The sequence below is a fragment of the Apis cerana genome, linkage group LG2, assembly GCF_029169275.1.
Source record: "Apis cerana isolate GH-2021 linkage group LG2, AcerK_1.0, whole genome shotgun sequence".
Classification (NCBI taxonomy): domain Eukaryota; kingdom Metazoa; phylum Arthropoda; class Insecta; order Hymenoptera; family Apidae; genus Apis; species Apis cerana.
Window position 1 is genome coordinate 12,143,512 of NC_083853.1, and position 18,154 is coordinate 12,161,665.

The 18,154-nt window shown below is 45.3% G+C and overlaps 1 protein-coding gene across 50 annotated transcripts in view; it reads left to right on the top strand.

Moving 5' to 3' along the window:
* LOC108002582 (MAP7 domain-containing protein 1) overlaps window positions 1-18,154 on the top strand; it is a 142,760-nt gene that overhangs the window by 100,339 nt on the left and 24,267 nt on the right. For 2 of the 50 annotated variants that reach the window (XM_062071215.1, XM_062071204.1), the window contains exon 2: window positions 1,966-2,016. The exons of the other annotated variants lie outside the window; for them this stretch is intronic. In XM_062071215.1, the coding sequence (XP_061927199.1) occupies window positions 1,966-2,016 (51 nt within the window). The remainder of the gene's footprint in view (window positions 1-1,965; window positions 2,017-18,154) is intronic. 50 annotated transcript variants of the gene reach the window in all.

An 18,154-nucleotide genomic window follows, 5' to 3' on the forward strand; every position in this document is an offset into this window, starting at 1 on the left:
GCCTCGTTAAAATAATTTCTCGTGGAAACGCGATGCGCCTCGGATGCACCGCGTCGTTGCATCCTCGAATATTACACCACACGGTGTGGAAGGTGGTAGAGGAGGGGAACAGAAGGGAGGTAGGAAATGGGCGAAAGGGGGAAGTTATAGAAGCCCCGTTGAATTATGGCCGTTGCCGAGTACGGTAATGCGGTCTCGCAATGCGGTACACCCGTTTCCTACGATTTGCTTCGTTTAACGAACCGTCCGTTTCCGCCGCCGTTCCATCGATCCAAGATTCATCATAATCCAAGGGTCGAGCGAATGTAGGATAAAAGTAGGTAATGGTTCTCGGCTGATGCCAAACATCCGTCGAAAGCCTCTTCAAAGATCTTGTTCGTGCGATCGCCTCCTGGACCCGAGGATTCTTTCTTTCGAATGCAAATGATTGTTTTTTTTTCCTTGCGTATTTAGAATACGTATTTTCCTTCGTTTCGAAAAAATTTTCCTCTTTTTTACAAATAATCGAGTACTTATCGTTCGATTAATCGGCTGTGGAGGTTAGCGGAATCAATGGGAATTAAAATTCATATTTCTCTTCATTTTGGAATGGACAATTTCGTTCGATTCCTTCTAATTCCATCTACTTGTTCAAGTTTCGTAAGAATGTTGGAAGGATATCTGTGGGTATCGCGAACAGAGATGGAAAGTTTCACAGAGTTGGCCCGAGAATTCCATCCAAGTTACCGTGACACGGAAGAGATCGTGACGAGTCACGTGGAAAAGATGTTTCCCGCGGAAACGTGTGTTCGTGCGTTATCTCCACATGTATTGTACGCAAGTTTGCGCTCTTTCTATAGAAAAGAAAGAAAAAAGAAAATGGGAGAAAAGTGGAACACGCGATAAACGCAGGAGACGGTTGTTCTCACTCGTTTGCACGAGGATTACCCTAGCTTGAGTTTCCCTCGTTTTCCATTAGGTTCGTGGAAAATCACGACGCGTTTTATCCTTCGCCCATAATTAATCCTGTATTAATTGCTCGAATCACGTGCGACGATCGAGCCGTAATCTTCGCGATACCGTAAAGGTAAAAAGCGTTCGTCTCTTGCCTTACTCTCTTCCTTCTTTTTCCATTGGCACGGAATTATCGAACCGTTGGCAACGCGAGTAACACTCGAGAGGCCTAGACGTATCGGTCGTATCGATGATCACAGAGACAGATGTCAGAAAGGGGTCTCTCGAGAGGAGAGGAGACACTCGAGAGTGATTTGGAAGATGGAGGTTTGCCCCGATAGGGAGCAATAAGTTGGCATAACCGGTATGGACGATAGGAATCCGCTGACTTCGGTCTGGCTTCTTCTTCTTCTTCTTCTTCTTCTTCGAGGCGAGGCGAGGCGAGGCGAGTCCTTACCGTGCACTTGAAGAGGGAAGCCTTTTTCTTTCTTTCCACCGTGCGATACTCCAGCCGCGAAAGTGCCGAAGCTACCTCGTGGCTTGCCAACTTGAAACACTCGAGACCCTCTTCACAGCTTTGCTTTCGTATACGCGATTTGTCTCTCCTCGACCGTGCTCCTTTCCTTCTCTCCTTCGCAGTTGCGCCGATTTTCGGTAGGGAACTAACTGCTCCAGGAAAATTGCTTGTCCGGAATAAACGCCCACGCGTGTTTGGAGAGATTTTTTCCCGTAACCCGCCGGCTTATCTGTCCCCGCGATAAATTTAAAGTCCCCGCAGCTTTTGAAAATGATCGGTGGCCAACTATAATTTACATAAGAAACGGTATCGCAGAGCTGTGTGCTTCCATAAAAGGTTTTTCGATATACATCTGACAATAAGATACGAGTTGTTATACGAGTTGTATTCGATTATTTTTTTTTACATACTTTTTTCGATAGAAAAACGATTGGAATTTGGATTATTTAACGTATTATTTGTTATTCGAGGGAGGATCGTTTTTTAATCTTTGTCACTTACGTTTTCTGTTCCAGGTGAGTATCGCGCGGAACGGATACGAAGATTCACTTTAATCCCGATGAACGGTGAGCCAAGAAGCACGAGCGTTTATGGGTATAACGGGTAGACGGGTAAAAAGTACTTGCGTCGAGGCCACTTTCCCGCGCCAAAATTAAAATACTCCGCCCGCCCCTTTTACGGTATCCGATCCAATTCTCTCGATCAACCTCTTCTTCGAGGTATTCTTCGAAAACGCGGCCTCGCCTGCGTGGACTATCTTCGCTTTCTCCGGCATTTTTAACGAAAATGGAGCCCATTGTTCGCGCCGATGATCGTCGTCCCCCTGGACGAATGGCGTCGTCGTTCTAGTAATTGGAGCAGACCCGGCCACGGGAGTACCAATTAAACTTATATCTCGCGATGTCTTTATTGTCGCCGCTTGAATGCGGTCGCGTGCCTCGATTCCTGGCTAAATGAGTTTCCCCCTCATTGATTCGGTAACGATATCGCGGTGAAAATTCCCACCTCTCGTGACTTCCACCCTCCCTCCCTCCCTCTCTTTCCAAACGAAAGAATCGTATTCTTTGATCGGCACGGAACGAAAATAATAATAATAATAATAAGAAAGAGGGAAATTAATTTGAAATCGATTTTCGATGGAAACGAAGCATTGAATTTTCACGTGGAATTTAATAATTTATCGGATTCCCTTTCGTATCTGTTCAATCGTGGTGAAAGTGTCACAGTTTCGCCTCCCCCTCCCTGTTAAACGAACCGCGTGTCGCACCAATTTCGTCAACGCCAAGATTCCCCCTCGTTACGTAGCCCTTATATAACCATTCGATAAATAACATTTCTTAATCGGTGTTTCGTAAACACTTCTCGAGAGAGATTCTCTCCTCGGAATAATGGAATTATTCTCCAACTGCCTCGAATGTTAATTAACTGTATATTCCGGGATTCCAATTAACTATCCGCGCGTCGTAAACCGTGCTCGCGATCGCATCTGATAAGACGACGATCCATCTTTAACTTCGTTATAGAAGAAATATTACAGACGACGATACGTGCGCTTATTTCTCCCTTTTTCTTCTCGTTTTTTCTTTTATCGAGTTAACTTACAACCTCTCGGTAGAATAGGTTTTTATCAGGGTGGAAATTGCAATTCCGCGAACCGATCGTCGTCGCGAGATCATCTACATCTATCGTCTTTCGAACATTTTGCATACGCAGTATTCTATACGCGGCAAATTGCGATATCGGATATCGGAGGATCGAAGGATTGCAACCTATTCGCTCGACGATCAACTTTATTTACACCTCCTTTCCTTTTTTTTCTTCTTTTTTTTTTCAATCAACTGGGAGATCTTTCGCTCAATTCCCGATTCCAGACGACACGTCTTTCCTCGATCTTGCACACAGCGCGAAATCTGCATCTGGTGGAAATTATCAAGTAATCAAATTCACCCGGTTTCCGCGCTGAATCCCGATAATTACTAATTGCGAGTGGATGCAATGGATTTGACGAACGAAACACACGGGCACAGATGGTACAAATGGGGAAGAGGAATCGCGTGGAGCTTCTTCTCTGTCCGCCGATCGATCCGTCGCCCCGATGAAGGGTGCATTTCGTTAACAGTTTCCTACCCTTCGATGCCATTTATGCAGGTATTCGAGCTGACCTTAACCTCTTCGACCAATCTCTTTTCGAGCCTATCTTTCCTACTACTCTACTATCGATCGCTTTTCTTTCTTTCTCCTCTTTCGTTGCTCTTTTCCCCTTTTTCGTACACGTTTGACCTGCTTGTGAAAACGGCTATCGAGCAAGGTGTAATCTTTCGTCGAGACCAATATCTCCTATCCTCGCATTCTTTATTATTTCCCTCGTCACGCGTTTCATTGTTCTGATATTGTTCGGGTGCTATCGACACGGGAACGGTGGACACGTTCCTCGATTTAATTGTGGAACGTGTTTCAGCGAATTTATTAACAATAGCCCCTCTATAGAAACTTCTAACGTGGGAAAACGCCACGTTGTTTTCCCTTTAACGGTATCAAGTAGTATCTATCTTTTTCCTTTTTATTTCGTTAAACGTCGCTCCCCGAAAGAATACAAATATCGTCGATCTTTAGTTATTATTTCCATTGGACCCCGTAGAAAGTAACGACATGGATCTCTACGTTCTAAATGCCTCTCAATTTTTCTCCATCAATTTTTTCCAAATCATCTCTATTCTTTCAAATCCACCGCTCTACTTTCGCTCGTTATTTCCAAGATCCAGAGAAAAGAGAATCATCACTGCTCGGGATTTCATCACGTGGCGCGTGATGTTTTAATTAAATTCTAACCGAGATACACGAAGGTGCGTGTTTCTTAACACGTGACTCGCGAAACCTCTCGTCGAAATTCCCCCCGTTGCGCATCCTGACGAGAGTGGTCCTTGGCCCGGCTGAAAACGCTCGAAAACGGAGGAAGCCAGACATCAAAGATACACCATGCACCACGCGAGCACGCGTTGTTGACCGACAGACTGTGCAAGAAGAGGGTCTAAATTGAGTGAGGCGAACGAGGTTGCGTGACGAAGAATGTGGTCTGGCGAATGGGGGAAATATTTGGAATCTCGTCCCGAGAGCATCGTTTCTAAAAAAAAAAAAAAAAAAGGAAGCTGCGAAGCTCCGTTCGACATCAAAGATCGCAAAGATCCGACTATTTAATTTTGCAGAAGGACTTGTTCCAAATTCCGAGAAACTTTATCGAGTTATTTCCTGTTTTTGTTTCCACGCTCTTCCTCGAATAGTACACACCGGTTCGTGTAGTTTTATTATAATCACCGGCCTTAACCGGTCGCTGTTTTCCAAGTGACTTACGACTTCGTCCCTTCCGCAAAATTAGTTGTAAACTGTCACAGCGTTTTATTCGTATCGTTGGACTGACAGGTGAACGCTCGGTCGCGTGAGAGGGACTGCTAATAAATTTCCAACGACACGCCATTATGGAATGCATAACATGCGCGCAGAAGAGAGGTCTGCACGGCGATTAATGTTCATTTTCAATGGGGTGGGGAGGGGATTTGAGCTCAACGATTGGACGAAGGGCTCGCTCCCTGTTTATGGTGGAATCGCGTAAACGAGATCGGCGGAGGAGAACGGTCGTCGTAAATTTTTGCGGGGAAAGAGAGAGAGAGATAACGAAATAATCGTAACGAGGAATTAACGCGAATGGATAATACGCCGAGGTAAATTCTCGAGAACCGTCGAGAGGAGAAGATGGCTCACTCGGAGAAGCATAAATGTGTTCCGCATAATAATTACCATCATCTTTTTTTTCCTCTCCAGGGTTATCAATCATTTACGTAATACAACAGATGCGGTAAACGGGACGGGCATGCGTGTATTAGCTGTACGAGAAGAATATAGACGCCGAGCGGCTGATGCACAACTCTTTTATTCGTTAATTTAACGCTCGAAATCATTAGCCAATAATAATAATAATAGTAGTAATGATAATAAATAAATTCATCTTGCACATTTTCCATTGCCTCGTCCAGTCTACTTGGAAACCATGTGCTTGTGTGTCTCTTCGATTCTTTCGTCGAAGTCGCTTCACGGACGAGAATTTCTTGGACTTTGATCTCGTGGCCAGAAATCGTCGACGATGAAATACGACCGTATCCCCGACGATGAACAGAAACAGACTCCGCTTAATTTCTTCCCCTCCTCTTCCCCCTTTCTTCCCCAGACTCGGCATTATTTTTATCAAGAAAAATTCGCGAGCCAACCTCCTCCCGCAAAAAAAAGATATACCACGTTGAAAAAAAAGAAAGAAAGAAGAGGTCTTATCAACCGTTCCTCGGTCTCCTCTGCAATTATGTACTTGGCCGAGACGCGATAGAGAACACGTTCCTCGAGCCTTTATCTCCTCCTGTCCTCGAAATAATACCACGAAAACAATACCATTTTTCAATGTACCGATTTCTCCGTTACTGGAAAGAAACACCGATGTTTGCGATCGTTTCGTTGAATTTGGGTGACTTCCAAGTCGAGAGGAAAAGTGGTTTGACGAAATTTTGAAGAAGATAATCAGCGTGTAATAATTTTTCGGAAAAAGGGAAAATTGTAGGTAATTGAAGGTGGCCTGGAACGAGCGAGTGGAAGAATTCTCGAGTCCTCGGGTTTGCGATTTTGCTCTCTCTTTTTTATTTTCTATTCATTTTGATATTCGAATTTGAATCTTCGCGCGAGTTAATTTAATTAATTGTAGATCAATCTATTTCTAGAATTTCTCTCTCTCGTCCTCTTTTTCTTTTTTTATATAAATCTAGGATAAAAACAAGATATTATCGTCAAGTTTGATATTTGCACCTTGGAGGTTTCATTTCGAGGGATCATACGTATCCATCCGGAGCGTTCGTGATCTTCGAGTCCGATCGACGAGGTGACGCGTTTACGGTATTTTGGGCGAGGGAATGGAAGAAGGCAATAACATGCGGGGACTATGTTTGAAGCATTCGCATATTGCACCAGGAAAACATTGCCCTGGTGTACGTGGGACTTGTAATGAAATTCTATTGCGTAGTAACTCTGACCGCAGTCTCGGTATCCTTTGCTCCCTCTTTCTGCTTAACATGCGTGAACACACGTGCACGCAACATGCACGTGTACACCCTGTTTACAAGATACACGAGCGTGTCGCCTGGTAACATGGCTTAACTCGATGCGTTGTTCGTCCTTGGATCAAAAGGAGATTGACCTTTATGGCTTCGTATAATCGACAAGCGAAATTTTCACGTTCGTTTTTTCGATCGTAGCAAAAAAAATAGTACGATTTCTCAAATATTCCTCAACGTTGATGATTAATTCGAAACTTTAACGATGTTTTGATCATTTCTGTAATTTCCTAATTAATTTCCACATCGAACTGAATCGTTTACTGCACGTAGGTCCATTAATCGGTCCATTAATTTTTTTTCTCCAAAGAATTTGCATTTCTCTTCGCATCTTCTTTCATTTATCTAACCACTTCCCCCAACGGATCGAAAGAAATTGCTCCATTCTCGAGCAAGAAGCAACTGTCGAATTTCTCTGTAGGAGAACCTTTGAAAATATAACGGTATTCGAGAAAGTTGGAGCGATCGATCACGATCCTCTCCACGGAATCGTCATCATAAACCTATCCGGCCGTGTTCTCGTAACATTTTATAGGTTCGTGGCAGCAATCATGCCGACGGAAGCAATCGGTCGTTCTACGACGATCGGCGAGAGCTCGATTATTAGTATCGACACTACTTCTCCCCCGTTCGTAAACGATTGATGGAACGGAACGATAGCGTGCAAAAAGGGTATTGTGCCGGGGAGATATTGCGATCCAATCATACGTAAAATCAGCCGCGATACTTCACCGATACTTTTCCATCTCCAATAGTATCCGCGGCTTACCTCCCTTTTCGACAAAGCCCGAAGCGATATATTCGATCCGTGATCTCGAAAAAAAAAATTCGCGCCATTGATTGCTCTCGTCCTCGGATTTTTATTTTCGGGGCTAAGCGATGCGCGGCGCTTCCAGTGATTGGCCGTAATTTATATGTAGATCGTGTGTACGGCCCTTCTAACGAATTTTCCTCCGGTACTCTCCTTCTCGCGTTGTCCTTCTCGAATTCCTGAATTTTGCCAATTTTGTCAAAATGGGAGCGAAATGAGGAAGCTATACAATCGATATAATCGCGGAATCAAAGAAAGCGTGTTCGAATCAAATCGCTTTGTTCCTCTTCCTTTCTCTCTATTTTTCCTCCGAGCAATTTTTCTTCTCGCCATAAGTCATAAATAAGGGAAACTTTGTTCTCAGCCCAGTCTTGCTGGAAGATTCTCTTTAATCCCCGAACTTCGAAACGGTTAAACGGTGGAAAGTCGAAGAATTTTTCGCGATTTCGTCCAAAGTCGGTATTATTCTCGCTTTGCTTTGCTGAGAGGCAAAAATCTTTTACGAATAAATCATCGACGAGAGAAAAATACTTCTTTTCGACGTTCAGTTTCGATGCAGGCAAAAGTTTTTTTTCAATTCCACGCGACGAAGGGAAAATTTCTTCTCACCTGGGTTGAAACGAGAACAGACATGGTCGTTGCATCGTTGCTCGCCCAGCCATTAATCAGCGAGACGCTGACGGCAGGTGGAATATGGCGGATGGAAGTTGGCTCGCGCGGCAGACCGTCCGTCGCCGTTGCCCCGCGATGCTAAAGACCCGACAAATTTTCCGATTGTTCCCTATCGTCGAGAAGATCTCATCCCTCGGTGGCGCTTGATAAACGATCGGCCTCGATCACAATGGCTCGAGCTTCCGCCGCGGAACCAATCCAACGCCACTTCGATTTTTCGTGCCGTTGGGGCTTCTTCAATTCCCAAACGAGGAACGGAGAACGATTGACCAATTTATAGGAAATCGGTGAATGGAGAGCTTATCGGTTTTACGATACTCGTTTCATCGCGCAACAATTATCGCGCGCCTCTTCCCTGGCTGGCTATTTACAGTATCTATCCTGCCTCGTCGTTGCAGAACGCTCGAGATTGAAGTATTTTTCTTTTTCACGGGGGAGAAGATTTATTCGTGAGATCCCGTCGTCGATTAAGTTTAAACGAATTTTATTTATTTATAATACGAATTGCATGTTTGTCGATGGATTTTGAGGCTGAAACCTATGAATATCGCGAAAATTCGAGCATAAATATTTCGCGTGCTTGTGTCTCGAACTCTTCGCGTAACAACAAGTTTTGATTTTACGTCTCGAGTGTGAGGTTGCCCGCTTGCCCTCAAACGAGGCTATACGGGACAGAAACAATTGAGCAATTAGGGGACACAAAGGGTTATAATCTAAGGAGAACAACAGGGACGTCGTGACGGCGCTTCTTTGAACGTGCGCAGGCGCGTATGACGTTATAACTTGTCCCATCCCCCATATTGCGCGATACAGGGAACCCATCATATCGCCTCGGACGCCATTTCTCGGTTATCGATCTCTCCGCTAGATCTGCACCGCTGTAAAACTATTCCAACCTTTCATTTTTCACCCCGTTGCTCGATCTTAATCAACTGACCTAATTTCCCCGATCTTCCCCGACGTTTTGTCTCCGACGTCGCGTCGGATGGGAAGAGGGGGGAGGGGAAAAAAAGAAGGTTCTTATGGTCTAGCGTCTTGCCAATTGAAATCCACGACAAAAGGAGACAGAATGAGACTTGGTAAAGTGAAAAAGAGGAGGAAAGGGGTGGTGGCAGGTCACTCCTTTGTGAACAGGGCCGTGCCGAGTAATGGTCTCATCGGGAATCGTCCGTCTCTCCTACTTTCTCCTCCCTCCCTCCTTTCTTCCCTCGAGAAGAAACCAAGTTCTTTGAATTCTAGAGAACAAGGAATCCTCGGTGAGATGAAAATCGAAAGTAATAATCAAGCCTCTTTAGCGCGGAGCGATTCATCGAGCCGTCGATAAATCGTCGATTCCGATCGATCTCTCGAAAAAGATCGCCGTGAGAGGATCTACCCACTATTCGCTTCCTCGGAATCTACTCCGTGTGGCGGCGATTCCCACGCGTCAATCGAAACTTTCAACTTCGTTTCTCTCCCCAGTTTGCTTCCCTTCCCACCTCGGACTCGCTTTTCGAGCCGAAGCAAACAGAGAGGTGGCATAGGTGGCAAACACATCACCGTTTTTATCCCTCGTCCAAAGCTACCGTTCTTTGTCTACTTTCGCGCTCTCGAGAACTTTCAACCCGTTTAAGATAAATCCGTGAATATTGCCAAGCGGCCAGAGAGACGATGGAAAAGAACTTTTCTTTTTCCCCTTCCCTCCTTTTTTTTCCTTCCTTTTTTTTCACGCCTGAAATTTGGAACGCGAATATAAATAAATATATATATATATATAGATATAGTCGGTCGTCTTCATCCGCGAGCCGAGTGAATAGGTGTTTGTGTTTGCGATTCGACGATGACGCGCGAAATAGGTGGATCCGCCGGCCTGATACGTTTCGAGATTCGAATTCGTTGGCAAGGAATAAGCCATCCTTTGTTTCAAAAATATGAAACGATACGCGCGCAGTTTCCACGCCCTTTTTTTCTCTTTTCTTTTTTTTCGCCCCCTCCTTCGTTCACCGTTTCATTTCGTAACGAATAACTCTTCTCACGAATGGTATGGAAACTGCGCAATTTCCATCGCCGCGCTCTATCGGTCGCGAAAAATCCATTCGCCTTGACTTTTGTCTCTTGCGATTAAATTTCGTATTCCTCTCCCGTCTTTGTTCCCTTTCTCTTCTCTCTCTCTCTTTTTTTCTCCGTTTATTGTTTCCCCGGCGCGGTTATTTTCCCTCATTTTGCACCACTGCATCTGTTATCGAGGATTAATCGAGAGAAATCTTGACGCGAATCGAGGCCAAACAACGGCAAGGTTTGAATCGTTGTCTATGAAGCGTCGAGTCGGCATAGGAGGATAGTTGAATGAAAATGAAATTAGCCGGTCACTTCTCGAAGGACAATGCGTTTAGCCGCGTGACACGCAGGAAGATTGAACCGAATCAGAGCACAAAATTGACATGCATTCAATTATCGTCGGTAATCGCGTTTCACGAGCTGGGGATGGACGGTTCACGCATTTCGCTAAATAATTTCACCTCCTCGCTCGTCGTCCCTTTTAATTAAATAATAAATTAGCAACAACTTGGAGAACGTTTTTTCCACGCTGGATGGACGAGCCTCCGTGTGTCGAGCACTTTCTTCCCCTCCACCAATGTGGAAATCCAAGAAAGCGTTGAGAGGATTGTTTTTTTTTCAATCTCTTTCACAGATTTACTCTCTCTCTGTCTCTTTCTCTCTTCGTTTGAGGGGGGTTCAACCGCGATTTTACACCCGTCTCTTTGCGGTCCCCTGCAGTTCCAAACTCGGTTCCTTAGATGCTGTGCACGGAGCGATATCTTTGGACGAGTGAGTGAGATTTCTCCTCTCGTCCAACATTAAAATCCATCTCGAATGGGTGGATCGTGGGAAAGAAAACTAACTAACGGTGACCTATTTCGACGAATTTGAATCTTGTAACTTTCACCCTCTAAGTTTTCCGCGAAATTTACTAATTAGGAAAATATGCGCGTTAAAACGACGTGGTAAATACTTTCATCGCGATTAGAGAGGAGGAGAGTCGTGTTTTATTCCTGGCTCTGTTACTCGAATCAAACCGGCATTACGTTACGATCAAGATCAAATGGTTGCTACCCATCCACACAACTCCGATTAACAAACTTCCAACCGTGTTCTTGTTAAAGTTTCGCGAGCACGATAGCGTGAGCGAAGGGAATTATTCTTTTTTTCTCTCCCCCCTCTCCTTCATCCCCGAGAAACTCGCAAAAAAAGTTTAATCGCTCGGTCCCGTTGCATCGAAGAAATTTGAAATTACAATCCGGTGGAGCGCGGGCAAGCGGCGAGAAGACGATGCCTAAAAGAAAAAAGGAAAAAAGAATTGCGCGTCTCGGAAGATCCGGCGACCGCCTTCGCCATTTCTTGCCGGCCATTTGTCATTGTACGCTCAGTGCTCTCGGCATAGATAAATGTCACGACGAGCCACATCTATCTCTCTTTCTTTGGGCTCCTCTACGTTTCGAGAGACCTCGAACCTCGCGTCATCGCGGCAATTAAAAGAAAGGACGACTGCGACTCGTGATAACCCCTCGTTACGAGATGCTCGAGCGTGGCCGATGCTAACGCGAAGATCGTCCAAGTGGCAACTGTAATTAAGGGAATCGAAGAGAATGCATAATTGAATTTAATTTCACCCTCGTTACGGAAGCAAAAGGACGAAAGATCAAGATGCTGGATCGGTTCTCGCCACCCGATCGTCTTAATTTTTCGATTTTCAACTACGATGTTTAATTCTTCTCCTACGTATGTATGTTTTTTTTAAAGTTAACTTCTTGTAAGTGCAAGAAGTTGAAGGTCGTTCGTATCAGACCTACCGAAAGAGAAATTTTTGCGACAGCAATAACGAGAATAATTGAATTGGTCACGTTAGGTAGTTCACCCTCTGTTGTTAAAGCGAATACCGGTATTAAAACCCGTGCATTGGGGCGGCTTGCGCCACATCACGCCCCGTTTACGTAATGGCGTAATGAGAAGAAGGGTTAATCAGCCTATCCCGGGCCTATCGTTCCGATGCACGCGAGCACGAATGTTCCCCCTTCCCATTGATTACAATTTTCTTTGCTCTCGTTATCCGTTCGCAAGAAATCCAATAACCGATTCTTTTTCTCCTCTTCCTCTTCTTCTTTTTCCCCTTCTTCTCGCGCTCTCGGTGGTCACCGAGCCGTTCAATTAACGCGATCCGACAGAAGGACTGTTGTAAGTGTCGTCCTTATTTCCTCGCGATAATTACGTCACCGAGCTCGTTTTGCGGTCGTGCGCTCTCGCCTTGTTCCAACGCGCTCCAACGACGGTCACTCGATTCCCCCGATCCTTGGGGGGGGGAGGGAGGATTCGGTTGGCGAAACGAACACAGCACAGATTGAATCTCGGATTAATTACTCGGCTTCATCGATCAACTGCGATACAACACTCCTCTGATCATCGTCCTGACGCGTATTCGATAAACGGGACGTCGCTGAATGTACGTTGATTGGTGGTGAGAATCGGGAAGATGTGGAAGGGATAGATCGGTTTTTCGGGTCAGAATTTCTCTCGGAACACTGTTAACGCGATGATTGCGTTCGTTCGAATCGAAGAGAAAAGAAGGAAATTTGTTTTCAACCCTGCTCTCTCCCATGATCGATCCTACGATTGTGAATTTTTCCCGCGAAAGATTCGATCGAGCGAGAATCTCTCGCCGAGCATAACTCAATTCGAGAACAGGAGGTGGACTGCCGAGTCGTTGAGAGTTGGAGAAAACGTTCGCGTGCGCGTTTCTCCCGCGTCGCGACTTAAGCGGATTTCCACGAAGAGGAGGAAGGCTGCGCCTTCTCGATAATTAAATCGGACGCCCGCGGCGCGAAACGGGTAACCCTCTCATTTTCCCCCTCTCGGCCCCATCCTCCCTCCATTTCGAAGAGTAATTAACACCTCTACCGTCTGATAAACTGATCTAATGCTCCCCTCGATTTAAGTTAATTCGAACTTTAAGAACAAGAAATCATCGACTTATTTTTTTAATACATGTAATTCGATCATATTCGATATTCGAATGTTTTTAACTATTTCCTTTTGCTATTCGTTGATAGCTACTTTTCACGATTGTTGGAACGATATTCATTCGATCGTATTGAAATTACGATGACGAGGAATAACGTTAATTCGACGATGAATTGCGAATAGTCGCGTGTTGAAAAAGAATGGCCGGGCAACGTTTGAGCGTAGAATTTTTCGCCCGAGGAAAAAAGAAAAAAAAACTTGGCCGAATCGATTAATTTCTGTGGACCGACAGCGGCTCGAGAGCAGTCTCTCCCGGTTTCCCGCCACTTATCGTGCTCCAAAAATATGGGACACGCGTTTAATTGAAATCAATCTCGTCGAACGCGATAAAGTCGAACGTTCTCGAATTGTGGGGAGGGGGCGGCGAATTGTAATTGTTGCTCCAAGTAGTTTGCTCGACGAATCATCCCCGCGAGCGTAACAATTTCGTGAAAATGTTTATCGATTCGATGGAAAACGTATTAAGAACACTTGTTGACGATTAAAAGCTTTCTCGATATCGATATCGCTAAAGATAATTTATCCGATTGTTGCATGAAAATCTCGAATTTCGTAATGGGTCCTCGAACGATGTTCATGAATGTTAATGTAAATGGCTCGGAATAAGAACGGCTTTCGTTATTAATTTTTAGGGGTAAAGAAGTTTTTGCGAGATACTGTTGGTCTCGATCGAAGTAAGGGTTACGTTGCTAATACGATAGAGGATCAATTATCCGAACTAATTGGGCCCCGAAATGGGTTCGGGAAAATTGTTGGCAATAATGAAGCACGCGTGTTACTTATTCAGTTTATAAGTAGGGATTACGATTAAAATTAGTCATTAAATACAAGAGTGCTGCACTGCAGTAATTTGAAACACAACGTATATTACGCGAAATATATAATTTATACGTTTTAAGTAATTGATACGTAGAACGATACCGAGAGTTAACGACGGTGTAATTGGTATTCTACTTTATGCAAAGAACGTATGATTATTTTACAAGGTTCGAATGGAATACGATTGAAAAACGCATTGTTCGCGGCGACGCAAATTTCCGTTAAAGATACAATAATACAACTTTTGAGTCAATCCTTTCTCCTTGGTGACGACGTTCGTTGATCTAAATCTCGACATTCCGAAGATTTCCGAAATAGATGATCGATCGCAGACAGGAATCCCTTCGGGCCATCCAGAAAAGTGTGTACCTTAACCGGGACGAGGATCCTCGAAGGCCGCAAGTTTAACTAACGCTCCGCTAAACGCGTTAACCCGTGTTTGCCAACTAATTAAACGGTTGATATTTGCTCATCCGTCCCTGAAACATATTCGAGGTGTACGGATCGTGGAAGAGCGTGGCCGAGCGGGCGAGGCGTCGGGATAATCACGAGGCTCTCGTAACGACGCGCAAATGAACTCGCCCCCCTTCTCGATCCGGAAATGAAACGACGAAGAATTAACTAGTCGCTGCGCAACGTGCTCTCATATCCGTGCCACATTCCGTGTTTATTGGCTTCATCCCTCGTAGTCCGCCTGTATGAATATTGGACCGGACCGGCGTACAACTTTTCGATTTTTCTCTCCCCCTTTTTATCTTCTCGCTCCGTTTGCTACGAGAAGAAGAAAGATTACGTTTGGGAGGAATTTTAATAAACTGAATTTCTCGAAGAAAGAATATGTTGATGATCTTTTCGAAGAATTCCCTCGAGAATTTGTACTATATCGTTGGACTAGAAGAATTAATACTCGCTCTAATTGGCGCGCGACGGTTTTTTCGAGTGCATGCGTCTTCGCGGACAAATAATCGAGAGCGGAATGCACGCGATGTGTGTTCGATGCGTGTTCCTGGCAGGGAAGGGAGGAAGACGGGCGACGATTGCACTCGTTGGCCCCAATAAATTTCTCTCGCGAGGCGCGATAGGTTGCATGCGACGGTTGCATGCGACGCGGGCCACCGCTGCGGAACACGTTGCGACATTCGATAGTCGTGGCTTTGTAAATTGGAGCCGCGCGAATGCAGATTCGACGAGGCGGGAGAATCGCCTCGAGCGATACCTCGTAAGGGATCCTTTTGTCCGCGACAGTAATTTATGGAGCGCGAGTCGTTGTCGTACACCGAGAATTACGAGCTTGCTGCTCGCCCAGGAGATCGCCGCTATCTCCTTTAACGGACATTTATGCCCTCCTCTCCTTCCGCAACGTGTTACATTACCTTTGAGTTTTCTCTCGGGTTTGAAATTAAAATTATTTGTTTACCTAGCATTATTCCCCGATTAATCGCCCTGGATTCGCCATTTATTCCATCTTCCGTACAGCTCCGTACCATTTTGCGAAACGTTGTCGAGGACGAGGAATAAAAAGAAAAAAAGAAAGTTAAAAAACGAAGTTGACGAAGTTACGCGTAAAGTTGAATCCGCATTCGGGGGCGAAAAGGTCCAAAGGAAAATCTGTGCTGCTTTTAATTCTAGCAAATTATTTCAGTGCCGTTAAACATTCCCGTGGCGGGAATTAATTCCGGAAGGAAGGTCGCGAGAAGCTTGGTTCGTTCGTGCGTTGGCAAAAGCGAACGTTGAAGTGGCGAGTCGCTATTATTTGCGATTCACGGCACGAGGCGGTAAATCAGAAGATTATTTAGCGCCTCGAAAGTGCTTCGAAGGTGTTCATGCGGTGACGGGAAGTTGAAACGAAACGTGCTCGTTATACGAGTGGTATCGTGTCGCGCGCGCGCGTTTATTCCCTTGGCCGTTCCTTTTTATTTCGCTTCTCGTCGTGCTTTGCACCGATCTGCGCGTGGCTTCCTTCGACTTTGCTGATTTTTCTGCCCCACGCGCGAGTTCGATTCGAATTCGATTCCAGACGCGTTGTCATCGAGGACGACACGTGTCTCTGTTCAAAGAGACGGGAAACGTTCTCTGGCCCTGAGGATTTATCGCCATTCGACGTTTAACAACTCTCATTAACAACGTTTTAAATTCCTCTTTTCAAGGATTGTCAAACCCCTGGCTCGTGTTATTCTTCGCTTCGTTGTTCGTTCGATATTGTTCCGTCGTTAGTCACATTCTCCGTAACGTAATTGTTCGAACGCGAATTGGACGATCGTTTAAAGGAACGGCCGACTCGTACACGACGTTGTTCACCGTCCCTTTCGCGTTATTCATATTGCTTGCAATCAATCTATCCGTGCCAACGTTAATTCTTTGCTCTCGAAGAACTGGATCGGATGAATGATGCTTTTTCCAACTCTTATTCGTTGAAATACGACGTTGACAACGCGCGGCCACCACTTTCGAGAGTAATAATTCCCACTGTCCGTCTCTGCCTGGCGACTTCTTTTCAGGGACGACACCATTGGCGCGAGTTCACCCACGACGAGCAACGGCGAGTAATACCTCTCCTCGGCCCATCCATTGAAATTACTGCCGCGCCTTCGTTGGAATTACGAGCTCTCAGTCTTCATTATCGTACCACGACGATCCACGATAGTGACGTTTTAATAGCTTGTATCTGTGCTCGGTGGAGGGAGGACGAGGCTTGAGAACGATTTCTCAAGAAGGAGGAGAGTACGGAGGCCGAGAGCTCTCGATAAAACCATTTTCCTTCCAATGTAGCCTCTGCGTTTCCACCTTCGACGTCCATTTTCTCTCTCCCTCCCTCTCTCTCTCGTCTGTCGATATCGCGATCCGTAAATCAGGAAACGAACTTGAGGGCTTCACGATACGGCCGAGAGAACCGGTGTAAATTTTTAACTATCGGCGTATCGCCGTGAGTAGTTTCTCATGGTGGTAGTATTTAACCGGCGTATTATCGAATATTGAGTCGTCGCGGCTCGGTTTACGCTGGAATCCAATTTACAACGTTAACCTAACCTAATCTAGCCTAATCTTGCCGCATCCACGCTATTATCCGCGAACAACTCACGAAGCACGACGGTATAGACACTTGAACAAACTTGGAACAAATTGCAGCGTACTCTGTGTACAGCGTATTTGCCGGGGAGGAAGTACACAACGTCGAAAGATCCTTGTAATGCCGCGTTCAGTTGGCTGGGAGTTGATGTTCGTGAGTTTTGATGTAGACACGGAACAGCTCTAGACGCGGAATAATATTAACGCGTATCCCTCCGTGAAGAAAAATTTCTGACAACTTTTAAATTCGGACGAATATATATATAATTGAGTGGAAACCTCTTGCCAGATTTGACGGATTGTGAACACGATAAGAAGAGCAATTGGCGCGATCAGTTTCAGGGAAAGAGGAGAGGAGAGAGAAATTGGTTAGCGCGAAAGGGGTTCGTTGCGTGGTTTGTGCACGCGTCGTGTGTGTGCTCCTCTCCCGCAGGCGCCAGCCGGTCGCGTGAAACGCAGGAAATGGCAGTCGCGACGAATTGCATTATTAATCAGCGTTGAAAAGGCTGGCCGTTGCAAATTTTTTTTCACGAACTATCTCTCGCCGACTGTATAATATTCCTCTAAGCTCTCTCTCCGATTTTTCTCTCGCCAATTTCCGCCCGATCGATTTATCCCACGACCGAATGATCCATCTTCTTCACGGTTCACGACACTTGTGCGCGATTCACTTGGCGGACGCTTTCGGATAATGGCGGAGGAGAATGTGCCAAGGGTGGAAATGTTCGATGCCAACGCCTTCGTCCCACCATCAAATTCGCGCATACCTGGACCGAAACGATTGCTGGACCGATTCGAAGGATCGAAATATTTTTTTCTCTCACAACGCAATTAATGGTAGTCGAGTGCAGAATGGAACGGTCTCCCGATTATGGTTTATATTACACGAAACGAAAATTAATTAATATTTAATACAGGTTGAATCTCATGGCGGGTTATTAACTCGCACAAGTGTAGCGCAAAATCGCATAATTAATTTCTGGCGTTGAAATTCTTTACGCTCGTACATATATATATATAATAAGTGTTACATACTACGCCGGTGGCATCGTTTCACCATCAGCAATCGAGATCAATGGAATCGTGGCCCGTATCCATTGTGCCCCGATCAATTGACCGGACTCCCGATCCCGG